The sequence below is a fragment of the Amyelois transitella genome, chromosome 16, assembly GCF_032362555.1.
Source record: "Amyelois transitella isolate CPQ chromosome 16, ilAmyTran1.1, whole genome shotgun sequence".
NCBI lineage: Eukaryota > Metazoa > Arthropoda > Insecta > Lepidoptera > Pyralidae > Amyelois > Amyelois transitella.
In genome coordinates, this window is record NC_083519.1 from 1,858,966 (window position 1) to 1,873,569 (window position 14,604).

The window sequence follows — 14,604 nt, forward strand, 5'->3', positions numbered from 1 at the left end:
CCATCGAATATATGTTCGTTCATGTCACTGAATGTATGTATAATTTTATCTTACATAGTCAATTGTAATCTAGTCTAGCCTAGTCAAAACTCAATGAGTACTTATATTATCGATTACTACTTATCTTATTACCCAGGTATGCTATTGTAAAAAGAAAATTATTTAGGTGCCTAAGTAAGAATAAATGTTGGTACATATTCTTTAATGTTAATAATTTATTTAAATAAGTACCTTTTATTCACAAGTAAGTATTTTTGCAGATTTTTCCAGGCCGCGGACAAACCGTCGTTCACCTTTAAATAGATTTTACCTACGTTTATTTACTTTTTAACATTTACAGTTTGTAAATTGATATGCATAGGCGGACTTAATGCTAATGGCATTATCTACCATTGGGTAAAGCAGTCTTATTATCATTTTATTTTTGAGGCGTGGGCAACAGAATCTCTTGCAACAACGATGTGATTTTTATAACAGTAAAAAATTTGTAATACCTTTAAAAATATTAACAATTCTGTAGTAATAATCTACTTCAATCCTAGTCAATGAAAAAATAAAAACATGTTTAATACATATCAGTAGGTATTGGTACGTAAATCTAGTTTAAAGTTATGTAATTATGTATATTGTGTACTAATTATAATGTAGTATCTATCTAGTCATTAGTTGCTCGATTAAAAAGATGATATAAAAATGTGTTTTATTAAATAGTTACGTACCTACTAAGTAGTAATGTACGTGATAACTTAAAGTAGGTACCTGGTAGGCTACTACAAAGTTTCTATTAGTTTATATACTATTTATTATTTTATTTGTTTATAAAAACATATACATTAAAATCATGTCTTTATCCCTAACGGGATAGACGGAACCAACAATCTCGAAATATTGAAAGGCCACGTTTAGCTGTACGTATGGCTTGATGAGTTAATTAAGATTCAAATCGTGATAGGTTAATAGCCCATAACCTAAAAGAAGGAAGCAAAGTTACCGTTACCCTTGATTGACTTTTACAATCTGCACGGGAAGAGAAGTACTGGCATACACTATGTTCTATCTTAGCTACCAGCCCTGGACTAGATGAATGTGCATGCTGTTCTCTTATTAGAAAAATATGTGTTCCTAATCTACCAAGGGAGGTTATGTATTCTTAATTGCTGAGAACCATTCGTATTACCTTTTTTTTATTCATCTAAGAGTTTATAAGGAATATCCGAAGAAGCTACAATATAGTAAGATGAGACCAGACGGGACATTTCCAGTCTCACACTAAAAAAATAAAAGAGCATCGCGCCTGTTCAAAGCCGGAAGGCCGTGTTGCTTATAAAAAAAACAAGTCACCGCTCCTGTTTTTCAATCAGTTACATTTTTTAAACCCATTCCATTATTGAATAATTAAAAGCCTATATTAATGCAAAGAATATTTGCCTCCTTGTTACGAGTACCTATCTTTTCTAATAACACCGGCATTTACTAAATAAATTCAAATTATCACAACTGTACCTCAATAGTGTGAATGTCTTGTTTGAAGTTATTTATTACATACAATTCCAATTTACGATGCCAATACCGAAAAATACATTGGTATTTTATATGGAAACTGAAATAATAATCTTTTCTGTAACAAACTACAAAAAGTCTATGGTATTTCCAAAATGATGCGTCTATAGACCGCTAACATAAAAAATGAATATTATCTTCGGGTAACACTTTGATTGTCAATGTCATGTCATAAAACTGTCAAACTCTTTTGTCTATTTCTTTTCCTGTAAAATTGTCTCCTGAGAGGTTGGTTTCGTGTTCGTTTTTATCCATTTTTATCTAATAAAATGCTTGTTTTTAAACAAAATCCAGGAACGGTATTACAAATCAAAGCATATTGCTTTTTCCTACGGGTATATTTTGGCGGATAAGTGAAGATGTGCAAAGTAATAAAACATAACCTATTTTATAGTGTTTGAAACAAGCCGCTCTGTTTCAGAAGCAAAAATGGGTCGTTACTCTCGGGAGCCGGATAATCCAGCGAAGTCATGCAAAGCCCGTGGCTCAAACCTCCGTGTTCATTTCAAGGTATGTATATTTCCAATACCCAGTTTGTAAATAATACTGCACATGTATTGTTTACTTCTGAAACCTTTACTTCCACTAATAGCAGTTTTCGCTTTAGTTTGAATCTCAATGTCTCTTTGAAAAGTCATCAGTAAGGTCTAAGTATTTAATCAAAATGTGAAAGTTTAAGTCTCAACTAAAGTATAAACCAATGCTTTAGTTGCGACTTAATCGAAGTCGTGTCATGAAGATGACATTTATCATATTAACTATTACAAAGATGTAGTCATTAAAAGGGCTCAAATACTTAATTTTGGAAGTGATTCAAAACTTACGTTGCCCAAAATTTACATTAATTAACTTTTATTTCAGAACACATATGAGACGGCAATGGCCATCAGGAAGTTCCCTCTTCGCCGTGCCGTCCGTTACCTCAAAAATGTGGTAGACCAAAAAGAGTGTATTCCATTCCGTCGCTTCAATGGTGGTGTTGGGCGCTGTGCACAGGCTAAACAGTTTGGCACCACACAGGGTCGCTGGCCTAAGAAATCTGCAGAGTTCCTGTTACAATTATTGAGGAATGCCGAGTCAAATGCTGACTACAAAGGCTTGGATGTGGACAGGCTGGTCATTGATCACATTCAAGTAAGTTTGTAATTATTTTCATACTAGGTAGGTACCTACTTAGTATTCCACTGACTTATGTGTAGACTTTATTTATGTTAGGTTTACTATAACAAGTTTTAATGAATAAAAATAGACCTACTGGAAGCTAAATTAAAATATTCTGAAACCAGTGCCTCCAGAAATGATGTCCATTTATGTGTATTGCCAAACGTATCAACTTGTGTAGTTTTCTTTTATAAACTTGTTCAGTTTGTTAAAAAAAAGTAAATCTGTTTTGGCTAATCTTATTTCTTTATGAAATTTATATTTCACCAGTCTCGATGTATGCTAGCTTTGGTCCAGTCAGAATTTCCACTACCCCTACATCCACTTCACATAAAGGTTCAACCATAATCATAGTTGTTGCATGAAAGAGTAAAACATTTCTCATAAATTTATTGTCAAACAGACCCATATTGGGTAATTTTCAATATGCAGCTAAAATATATTTTACTATAGACCTCTAGATATAAATCTTCCTCAGAAATCCCTCTTTCCAACATTTCAAACAGGAAAAGTTTCCAGCTTTGCGAAATCAGTTTATACATACAGACAGAGAAAATAGGGGTAGTGGTAGTGAGTAGTATAAATAATAGCGAAGGTAATGAATTTTGATAGTGATAGATAAATTGCAAAATTATATCAATGGTGACTTCTTTACACACTTTTGTTTTAGGATTGTTATTTATCTATCAGATAACTTTTATCCCCCTGTAAAAAATGTGGCCCCGAATAAATAGACCATACATATGTATAATCACGTTTCTATCCCTTGCGGGGAAGACAGAGCCAAGTCGTGAAAAGATTGATATTTGGCTTAATGATAAGAGATTCAAATAGTGATAGGTTGTTAGCCCATCGTCTATAAGAATTCCAAGTTTATAAGCCTATAGCTTAGTCACCTTTTAAGACATCCATAGGAAAAAGAGATGTAGTGGTCTTATCCCATTGTCTATAAGAAGAATTCCAAATTTATAAACTTATAGTTTAGTCACCTTTTAAGACATCCATAGGAAAGATATGTAGTGGTCTTATTTTTTTTCTATTGGTGCTGGATACCGCATAGCACATAGGTGTGCCTTTTTTTGCTTGACAGGATGTAACATTCTATGTACAAACTGTTTTCAAAAGGCATAAAAAAACAGTAGCATATTATATCCAAGAAAAGTTAAATACTTTTCTTTTATTATTGTGTTACTTACATTTGTTCCTTGGTTTTTGTGATTTTTTTGTTTATTGATATCTGTGTAAAAAGAATATCCTATGAAAGGGACTACATTGTAATTTTTTTGGTAACTGAAGCTTTTAGGGTTAGGAATAACATCAAGAGAAAACTTGCATATTTAGGCAACAAGTAATGCTGTTACAGTGAGGGAAAACATTGTGATAAGCCTGCATACATCCAGGCGACTAGATTATGTGTGACTATAATCAAGTTTTGGTTTGGTTTACTTGCCAGTCAGATAAGTGTAGCAGAACTAAGTAGTATGGTCATAGGTGAATCTTGATCTCCTCTCCCCAACAGGCGAGCACAAAACTGACTTTAATATCAAAAGAAATAGATGACTATTAATTTCTTTAATTAAATTATTAGAATTATGAAAGTGAGATAATAATTTTAAATTGCGAATTCCAGGTAAACCGCGCCCCCTGCCTGCGCAGACGCACGTACCGCGCGCACGGGCGCATCAACCCGTACATGTCGTCGCCGTGCCACATCGAGGTGTGCCTCAGCGAGCGCGAGGACGCGGTGGCGCGCGCGGCGCCCGCCGACGACGCGCCCGCCAAGAAGAAGCTCTCCAAAAAGAAGCTGGCGCGCCAAAAGGAGAAGATGATGAGGGAATAGACATGTAAGGGTTAATAAAAAGATTTACATCCAGTTTTGTGTTTTATTTTGAAACTGTCGTGTCCCACCTGGCACTTTGAATGGGATACTCCTTTTATTTATCTGTCGTAAATGGCGAGTAAGTAAACATTCATCTAGTGCCAGCTTTCATGCTGATCTCGTAGCGATAATACTCACATTAATAAGTGTGAAATGGAAATGCAAATAAACTTGGGATGTTTTTAAGTTATGGGTTAGCAATTTGTCACTATTTGAATTTTAATCATAAAGCCATACAGCGGGTCTTTCAGTTTTTTCATTATCATCTTGTCATCAGTCATAATGTCGCGTTAAGAAGGAAGGGTTAAAAAATAAATAAATACTTACTAGTCTTTGTGTTAATAAAACTGTTTATTAATTGAAGAAAAATTCGTCACAACAAGATGCAACTGAGTAAAGAAAAAGAAAAAACTTCTAATACTATTTGTTTCAAGTAATCACAAAAGAATATAAACTACTTAAATTTTATTTTAAGACATCTCCAAAACCAGCGCACGAGGGATCGTTCTGAAATGAGAAACAGGTTATATCATTTTCAATTATAAAAATAGCTTTTTATTCACTATCAATAATCATGAGTCACAATAAAAATATGTAAAAGATTCACACTCTCAATAAAAGATACAAGAGAGAGAAGCAGGCGATAGATAGCCCATTAAATTCCTTTACCTTTGAGAGTTTAGATTTTTTTTCTTGAACTAATTAAGAAAAAATATCTGAATGAATTGCCGGTTCTAACAATATGCAGAATCCGGAATCACGTATTGTCTCTCGTATTAATATGTTAATACCATAATAATACATATTTTAATGACATCGTTAGCACGCACACATAATTTATATGTACGCGTATTTACGCAGAAGATAAGTACATGTATGCCATATAAAAATAAATAGACATATATTTATGTATCTATCTACATATCTATATTATAAGTTCAGAGAACAATTTAATAGCTTTTTGCTAATGCATATTTTAAACAATAAAAGTTATTGGGTACAAGAAAAACGAAGAAAAATCTGAAATGTAAAATATAAAATCTAAAAATGGATGTAACTTGACAATGTTTGATAATAATTGCCTTTACGGAGCACCATTAAAAATGCATGGAGCTTAAAGTTGCTGAAATGTTCAAGAACCTGAAGGCCTCATGTTTTGAAGATCCTCAGGCTGACGCTTTTTAAAACATACCTTTTAATGAGATCAACGAAGGAGCGAAATACAGACCATAAAGTTGCAGAAATACGAAGTCTTTGAATTAATATGTTTGAAAGAGGATAATGACTATCATGTAGACTAGTTCTATTCCCTGACAAATCGACCATTCCTGTAAACAATCCAGCAGTCATTAGAAGTGACTGAAACCAAAAAAAGGAAATATTCAACAATAGCTAAATATAAACGTCGAAGAAAAAAAAAATAACATCGTTATTTCCCAAATATATTTAATATGTGAATACCTACAAATAATTAAAATTAATATATTATAGATACAAATTAAAAATCACATAGTTCTATAAATCCATCATTAAGCCCGTCCAGTTGTATGGCAGCGAGACGTGGCCTTTGCTGGAGCGGCAAAAGCAAAACGTGCGTGTCACGGAAATGAACACGCTGCGCTGGACGTGTGGAGTATCACGGAAGGACCCCGTGAGGAACTCTCATATCCGCAACAGCTTTTAATGTCAGACATAGAAGCCAAAATGCAGAATAGCCTACGCTGGTACGGCTATGTTTTGCGGAAAACGGCAGACTAGTTAGGGAACTGATGTCTGACCATACCGCTACCGCCGGGCCCAGGTAGAAGGTTCAGGTCGAAGAGATCAAGGCTGGACGTCGTAAAAGATGATATGCGAGCAAATGGACTGAAATCCGAGGAAGCCGAAGTGTGGAGAGTCGGAAGGCGGACCCCGGGCCCCGGAACACTGTGGAGGGTGCAACCAGGAACAAGCACATGTATGTGTGCGCGTGTGTGTGTTAGAAAGAGAGAGAGTAAAACGCTATAAACATCAAAAATTGCATTAAGAGTCAACAGTCTTAAATGAATATTTAACTCAAGGAGACATCAAGTACATATTTCCCGGCTCCGAAGCAATGAATGCTAAGGATGCAGAGAACAAGTAAGGTTTTGAGAGAATTCCGGACAATAATCACCAGGCGCAAGAGCATATACATTAAGCCAGGATTGCTATTCTCAAGAACTTAGCTAGAAGCTGTTGGTGGGTTTTAATATTTGACCACTACAACCCATACGCCATAGTGACCAATGAATCAAACTACTTATCATAAGTTTTCGACATATACAGACGAAATAGTCGTCATATAGGCATTATTAAAGCAAAGAATATGTTAATAATATCAAAACTTTTGTAGCCAGGATAAACTATGACGAAAAAAAAGGCTGCATAAAATTTCTATATGCAGTTCTTTAAGTATTTTCCTTTAAAGGAAGAAGTTAAAGAAAACAAGAATAACATTTAGTTAAAAAATACTTCACTATGGATATTCTGGAACGACAGTTTGTAAACACACTAAGAAGAAAATCCAGACAAACTGGCACATTTAATCATGTTTTATTCGTAAAATGAACCATTATTTCAACATGACTATCATTCTTTTAAAGTGTGTATCAAAACGCAGTGTTAAAATTGGAACAGCCTCCCTTTAAAAAAAGAATAAAGTCAGTCTGTTGGGAACATACACGTTTCTTTTTAATGGTTATGGGCCCAGCACGCTTTCGCTGTGCATTTGAACCCATTGAAGATTTTGTACTTACCGAGTCACTTACCACATTCAGAAGAAGTTCACATTAATGACCTGTCCGTCCACCCTCGAGCGGTCGTATAACTCTGTGTTACATTTAGGAAATATTATTTGGAATCATCGAGTCAAGGTTACTAAGGAATGGATTAAGGTGACTTGTTTTTGTGTAGTTGATGGTCTGACATGTTTGATTGCGCCGTGTGGTCCTCAGCACTTTGGAACGACCACATCATTCTCATCCCACGGATATCGCAAAATTCATAAAAGGAAAGAAACAAATTCGTAAGTCGATTCGAATATTGGAACTTAATACATAACAGTAAAGCACACATCCTTTAATATTAAATTGTTCATTGTTTATGATTGTATTTAAGATCCATTATTGAATGACATCAGTCTATAAAATAAAATGAATAACTTGCTGTGCCCGCGTCTTTGTCCGCGTGGAATAGTTAAGTTATTTTGGGCATCATTGAAGCCCTCAAGGATGAATAATTTTACCCGGTTTTTTTCACATTTTCCATTATTTCTTTGCTCATCCATCGGCTAAAAGAAGAATATCAAGTTTTTAAGTCCTCTTTTACGATATCCATGGGAAAGAGATGGTGTTACTCTAAAGTCTCGGACCCACACGTCACTGTAACGGTAAAATGTAATGTAAAATGACATTGTAGAAGCATTAACAGCCGTGACAAAAGGATACTGGCACACCTCTGTGCGTCTTTGACGTCTTGAAAGCGCACTATGGCGCGGCCCTGGCTCGTGATCTCCGCGAATTTCAACTCGCCGACCTCCGACATCTTGTTTACGAGCGCTTTCGATGTCACGCTCGATGGCAACTGGAATTAATCATTATTAAATTAATATAAACGTGACAAATTACACAGATTTTGTAATTATAATTAATAGGTATGTAATAGATTGCAACCTGTCACTATTTGAATCTCAATTCTATCATTAAGCCAAATAGCTGAATGTGGCCATTCAGTCTTTTCAAGATTGTTGGCTCTGTCTACCCCGCAAGGGATATAGACGTGACGATATGTATGTGTATGTATGTATGTATGTGTATGTATGTATGTATGTAATAGATTCCGTGCCGTGTGGTTCCCGGCATCAACAGAAAAAAGGACTAGGACGACCTCATCTCTTTCCCATGCATGTCGTAATAAGCAACTAAGGGATATGCTTATAAACTACGCATTCTTTTAAGGCGATAGGCTAGTAACCTGTCACTATTTGAATCTCAATTCTATCATTAAGCAAAACAGCTGAACGTGGCCGTTCAGTCTTTTCAAGATTGTTGTCTTCGTCTACCTCGCAAGGGATATAGACGTGATTATATGTATGTATGTAAAAATATAGATAAACGTCCAGAAAACGAGTGCCGGTAGTCGAACTGCTACGGTGCCCGAATAAAATAACCGTGTTTCACAGGTTCAAATCCTATTATTCGATTTGATACGAAAACATAGTGCAGTCACTTACATTTGTGAACACCAGCATGTCAGATGACGTCATTGCGTTTTGTCTATCCGATTTTTCTAAGTCGCTCAGTCTTTCAACGTCGAAGTCGTCTGTAAAACAGATTTTTTAAATATTTTTGAAAATAGAAGATTGCTTTTTATTGGCTTGGAACTTGTTTAGCTTGCGTGCTTTTTACGCCCCATCCAAATTCATTATTTCCTTCATGCAAGCTCCTGGGTTTAGGGTACAAGGTGACCCTTCACCAGGACGTCTCTGACTTGATCAAAGCACGTTCGTCTAGACCACGCTGTTTTGATTTTTATTATGATGTGAAACGTGACAGCAATAGTTTTTCGCGCGATAAAATAAATGCTTTTAATTTCACCCTATCAACATGACGAAAACATGTAAGCATTCCTTTATCATAACAATTTTACACCGATCATAAAGCTCTCATTTTCACTAAGTTTATTTCGCTTTCATACCTCTCTATCCTCACTCAACTTTCACTCCCATACAATAGTGTTGGGGCCAACACGCCTTATTATTTACCTATTATCATTTACCTGGCTTAAATTTCTTATTTCCATAGCTGCTATTATCAGGCGACCGACTAGGCGTGTACTGTGGCTCTACGTGACTCCATTGACTAGCCGTCCAACTGCCCGTATTCGATACTGGAGTGCAACTCTGAACGGAAGGCGGCACATCAAACCGGCTAACTTTAGTCGTCATTAACGCATTTTGCTGAAAACTGGCCATTTGGCCCATACTCCCATACATATTCTGCACATTCGCGTACGCGTTTTGTCCAAGACCGCTCGGTGGTATGTCAAATCTGCTTTGCGCAGGTTGAGCGACTTGATTCCACGGCTGTTGTAATGCATTAACCATAGTGCCACCTAATTGATGCTGGAGTATTTGAAACAAATTTCCGGCGTGATTATGCGACGGAGTTGTGTTGACAGTCAACGCAGACATAGCGGGAGGGTTTGGTTGTATACTCGTTTCGGTCGCTATATTCTTTTGCGTTAATTCTGACAACTTTATTATTTCCTGAAGCAGCAGTTGTTTTAATGGTTCTATTTCGAGTTTGTGGCGGACGCTAGTGAGGGGCATCCCGTTAGCCCCGAGCCCCGGGCCTATGGAATTTAATTTGTCGGGTAAAATTGTAGTGTCTTGCCACTTGTCAATTTTTACGATCATAGTCCTAGAGTATAATTCTCTTTGGTTAAACATTGATACCGCCTGAAAGGGAATTCCATACTAATATTACCTATATAGAGAAACGATTAAGGTTTATTTTTTGTAACGAATAAACTGAAACTAAATCTATTTTGACGAAATTTGATACAGAAATCGAATAAACCTTCAGGAATAATAGGATATTTGTTGCGGAGATCAGACGGGAGTAGCTTCGTGTTAAACCTGACTTAACCAATCCAGAATCGTGGTCTCAGACGGATCGTAGGCCCGATTGTAAGTCTTAGAATTCTTCTTTCAGGAGATGGACTAGCAACCTGCCCCTTTTTTAACCTCAATTCCATCATTAAGCCATACAGCTGAACATTTCGTCTTCTATCTTTTCGAGACTGTGGACTCTGTCTGCCATGTTACTATATGAGTATGTATGAGTTACCTGAACAGCTTCAACGGGATGGTCATACAAAATCTTTCCATGCACCTTCATGCCATCACTCTTCGATAAAGAGGCAGCCACCACGTGGCCGGCATAGCTGAATATTTCTCTTAGTTTGGTTTCAGTCACTTCTGATGACAGCTGGAATATAAATTAAATACAAAACGATAAATAAATATGGTTATTGTATAGGTGTGGAGACGATGAATGAAAACAGGTTGACTAAGCAGATATACATGGAGGGTGTGGAGGGAAAGGTCGGAGTGGGAAGACCTAGACGAACGTATCTTGATCAAATTAAGGACGTCCTGGTAAAGGGTCAGGTCAAAAGTACCCGAAACTGCCGAGCTTGCATGAAGAGAGTTATGAATGTGGATGAAGCGAAGGATGAAGAGAAGAAGAAGTATGCAGAGATCGTGGCAAGTGGAAAGACGTAGTCTCTGCCTACCCCTCCGGGAAAGAGGCGTGATTTTATGTATGTATGTTGTATGTTTTACTCATGGTGCCATGAAGAGTTTTATCTTTCTATTGCACCAACATTCAACAAGGTTCTTGATCCCCTGCAACGGTTCTGGATGTCACGAAGGAGTCGCTTCATATAAAAACCTGATTTACTTAATTTAGGATCCATAGGTACCTATGCCCTGGGCTCCTTTAGAGTGGTAAGGACGCAACCAGGACTAAATCCAGAAGGAAGAAGTGTATATTGTTTATTATTATATTTTATATTATATTATTATATTGTTTATTTAGATAAAGATTAAGTTGAATATGTACTTACATTTGAAATATGTATCTTGTTTCCTAGCGGCGGGGTGATACCAAGGGCGTTCAGAAATTGTTCACTCAACCCATACTTTTCATGTTCAGACCAATCGCCTGCTTTGAGCTTTTTCGTTTTGTCCCTATTGTCACCTATAATTCTAATGGAATAAGAGTTACAATTTGGAACAAAGCAATGTTCCACTGAGACACCGTTTTAACGCGCGAAAAACTATCACTTTCATATCAAACTAATATGATAAAGCTGAAGAGTTTGTTTGTTTGAACGCGCTAATCTCAGGAACTACCGGTTCCAATTGAAAAATTCTTTTTGAGTTGAATAGACCATTTATCGAGGAAGGCTTTAGGCTATATAACATCATGCTGCAACTATAAGGAGCAAAGAAATAATGGAAAATGTGAAAAAAGGGGAAAATCATTCATCCTTGTGGGCTTCAATGATGCCCAATAAAACTAATCCACGCGGACGAATTTGCGGGCACAGCTAGTTTCATAATAAAAAACGAAACAACGATAGTTTTCCGCGCGATAAAAGCGGCGTCGCGCGTGCCACGCTATGTGGGCTGTACTACTAAACTGATTGATTTATCATAATAATACCTTGTCCTGGCTTTGCTTCTTGCTTTGGCTGATAACAGTTTCACTGAAATAAAAAAAAAACTAATGTTAAAACATAGAAATTCTATTTTTGAAATACAGCTGTACGACTTGATGAGGCTGCCTGTCGTAAGATCCGTAGCGGTGGAGCAGAGTTGTAAGGAAATATAGACCAATAGGATTGCAAAGTGTTTATATTATGCAATCCTATTGGTCAATATTTCCTCGGTTATCTGCTCTGCCGCCCGGCGCCGCGTCAATGGACAGGCAGCTTTAGTGATCTTAGTCATCTGAAAATAGGTACTGGAATGAAGTCGCCAACTAAACTTAGAGAAATATCTTAAGTGACCTCATTCTGCGAAGTCAGTTAATTATTCACTGTTATATGGCCGTTGTCCTGAATATGGACTCTGGTAGCTTGAATTGTGACTGTAGTTGGTCAAAAACTTGGTGGTAGAACAACATTCTGCCATGCAGACAGAGCCTTAGCCCACTGCTTTTCAGTCGCTCAGTGACCACTGACCATTGTAACATGATTCAATTTTTTTGAGGTAAAATAAAATATTATGTGCATATTTAATTCCCGTATTATTTACTAGCTGTGCCCGCAACTTCGTCCATGTGGAATAGTTATTTTGGGCATCATTGAAGCCCTCAAGGATGAAAATTTTCCCCATTCTTTTCACATTTTCCATTATTTCTTCTCTCCTAATGTAATATGTTATATAGCCTAAAACTGATAAACGGTTTATTCAACGCAAAAATAATTTTTCAATTTGAATCAGAAGTTCCTAAGATTAGCGCGTTCAAACAAACAAACAAACTCTCCAGCTTTATAATATTAGTATAGATAACAGTAACATCTAGATAATTAATACCTGCTTTGGGAATGACCAAAAGTCTTTTCCCTTCGACCTGCATTCCTTGTAACTTCCTCATCGTGATCAGACAAGCACTTTCAGTCAGAAATTGGAAAATAATCTCACTTTTTAATGGATTTTTAGCAATATTCATCTTGTGCACGAATAGTAGTTGTGTTTTTGTGTCCTGTAATAAAAATACATGAATGTATTGTACATACATATAGTCATGTCTATATATTCCTTTACAGGATAGATAGAGCCAATAGTCTTGAAATGACTGGAATTCACTGAATTCCAAGTTTTTAAGCCATTCCCTTAGTCAACTTTTAAGACATCCACGAGAAGATACAGATAAAGAAGGATACAGAGTTGTCCTATTCTAAAGTGCCAGAAATTGCAAAGTATATATAAAAATATTCTTACTTTAGGTTTACTGATGTAATACTTGATACTATTTATGTATTTTTGTGAAATTTGATTTATTTATTAGCATACATATGAATACAATATTATTACATATAATTTATGAACAAATCAATACAACAAAAGCAACAAAATTGGAATAACTTACGATCTCTGGAACAGTTTTTTTGATAAATGCTTGGTAATCTGATATTTCCCAGTGGGCTGGCAAATTAACAACACATAAGAAACAGTCCTCATTAAGTAAATCATCATCAACATCATCATGATCCTGGGGAGATCCACCATGTCCTGTAACAAATTGCAGTAGACTAAGATTTCATTGAAATGTAAGAAAATAAATCTTTTTACTAGTTACAGAAGGTAGGTATCATGGTTTCGAAAGAAAAATGCATAAATAAATTTTATTTAAACACGATTTCATTTTAAAAGTTTATGAAATTGATCGCCTAGCTTATACACGAAACTTACCAGCCATCTTATTTTTGAGCTTCTTAATTTTTTGTATTTATCACCTTTTGCTCATTAACATAATATGCTAACTAAATTATTATTTTTCCACTTTTCTAAATATTTGCTAGTATACATACGCGACTCCGCGTCCAATATCTTAAAAATAATTTGACACTGTCACTGTCAGTCATAAAAAGGTATGTTATGACATTGATACCTCTAACTTTTTTAAATAACATGGTGGGTACATACTTTTTTAAGAGCGCTAATTATTTAAAAATCCTTTATTTTAAATTTTTTTATCGTGAATCGAAAATAATGTCCTCATGATAATCCAAAAGATATGACGTTGTTTTTCTCTTAGTTCGAATAATTTTTATTCCTTACTGGGTAGGCAGAAATTGAAATATCACATTTAGCTGAATGGATGTTACACACAATATGCAATAACATACATACATAAAATCACGCCTCTTTCCCGGAGGGGTAGGCAGAGACTACCTCTTTCCACTTGCCACGATCTCTGCATACTTCCTTCGCTTCATCCACATTCATAACTCTCTTCATACAAGCTCGGCGGTTTCGGGTACTTTTGACCTGACCCTTTACCAGGACGTCCTTAATTTGATCAAGATACGTTCGTCTAGGTCTTCCCACTCCGACCTTTCCAATAAATTTACTTATTTTATGTTTCGTATGTGTCGGTTATTGATGACATACACATGAGTATTGGATAGGTACCTATATACCTAATTGAATCATTTTTTATGTTGTCCCAAAAAGTCTCCCGAAAGAGGAAAATATACACAGTAATGTTTTTAAATCTGTGGAAGTATTTATGACAAGGATCTCCTAACTGATGTTTTTATCTTATGGCGAGGACTAAATAAAAATAGACACTGGCAATAATAAGCTCCTGAAAAACATACTTAAAACCGCATCTATATCCCTTGCGGGATAGGCAGAGACTACAGTCTTGAAAATACTGAAAGGTTCAGCTGTATTTTAATATGAT

General features: G+C 36.0%; 2 protein-coding genes across 4 annotated transcripts; one reads left to right on the plus strand and one right to left on the minus strand.

Annotated features, from left to right (window-relative positions):
- The first annotated feature begins 1,671 nt into the window (after positions 1-1,671).
- Positions 1,672-4,594, plus strand: LOC106143292 (large ribosomal subunit protein uL22). The gene is made up of 4 exons (XM_013345339.2): positions 1,672-1,788; positions 1,982-2,070; positions 2,422-2,694; positions 4,352-4,594. Exons 2-4 carry the CDS (start codon positions 1,990-1,992, stop codon positions 4,559-4,561), a joined length of 564 nt encoding a protein of 187 aa, XP_013200793.1. The 5' UTR covers positions 1,672-1,788; positions 1,982-1,989; the 3' UTR covers positions 4,562-4,594.
- Positions 4,595-4,986: 392 nt separating this feature from the next.
- LOC106143320 (uncharacterized) lies at positions 4,987-13,751 on the minus strand. Of its 3 annotated transcripts, none has more exons than XM_013345372.2 (11): positions 13,608-13,751; positions 13,285-13,427; positions 12,729-12,897; positions 11,854-11,896; positions 11,252-11,393; positions 10,471-10,611; positions 9,398-10,079; positions 8,853-8,941; positions 8,068-8,203; positions 7,390-7,450; positions 4,987-5,107 (listed from the first exon to the last, which is right to left on the minus strand). In XM_013345372.2, exons 1-10 carry the CDS (start codon positions 13,612-13,614, stop codon positions 7,395-7,397), a joined length of 1,608 nt encoding a protein of 535 aa, XP_013200826.2. In that variant the 5' UTR covers positions 13,615-13,751; the 3' UTR covers positions 4,987-5,107; positions 7,390-7,394. The 3 variants fall into 3 exon arrangements, with proteins under 3 accessions (XP_013200826.2, XP_013200827.2, XP_060804404.1); XM_013345373.2 differs by having other exon boundaries at positions 5,042-5,107; positions 7,378-7,450; XM_060948421.1 differs by lacking the exon at positions 4,987-5,107 and having other exon boundaries at positions 5,152-7,450.
- Positions 13,752-14,604: the final 853 nt, after the last annotated feature.

Bases quoted from the DNA above. Each gene is read 5' to 3' on its own strand.
- LOC106143320 (XM_013345372.2), bottom strand. The intron at 10,612-11,251 runs GTAAGTACATAT...TTTATATTCCAG, and splicing joins ACAAGATACATATTTCAAAT to CTGTCATCAGAAGTGACTGA. The intron at 8,942-9,397 runs GTAAATGATAAT...TCTGTTTTACAG, and splicing joins AAATAAGAAATTTAAGCCAG to ACGACTTCGACGTTGAAAGA.
- LOC106143292 (XM_013345339.2), top strand. From the start codon at position 1,990: ATGGGTCGTTACTCTCGGGAGCCGGATAATCCAGCGAAGTCATGCAAA. The intron at 2,071-2,421 runs GTATGTATATTT...CTTTTATTTCAG, and splicing joins ACCTCCGTGTTCATTTCAAG to AACACATATGAGACGGCAAT. The intron at 2,695-4,351 runs GTAAGTTTGTAA...TGCGAATTCCAG, and splicing joins TGGTCATTGATCACATTCAA to GTAAACCGCGCCCCCTGCCT.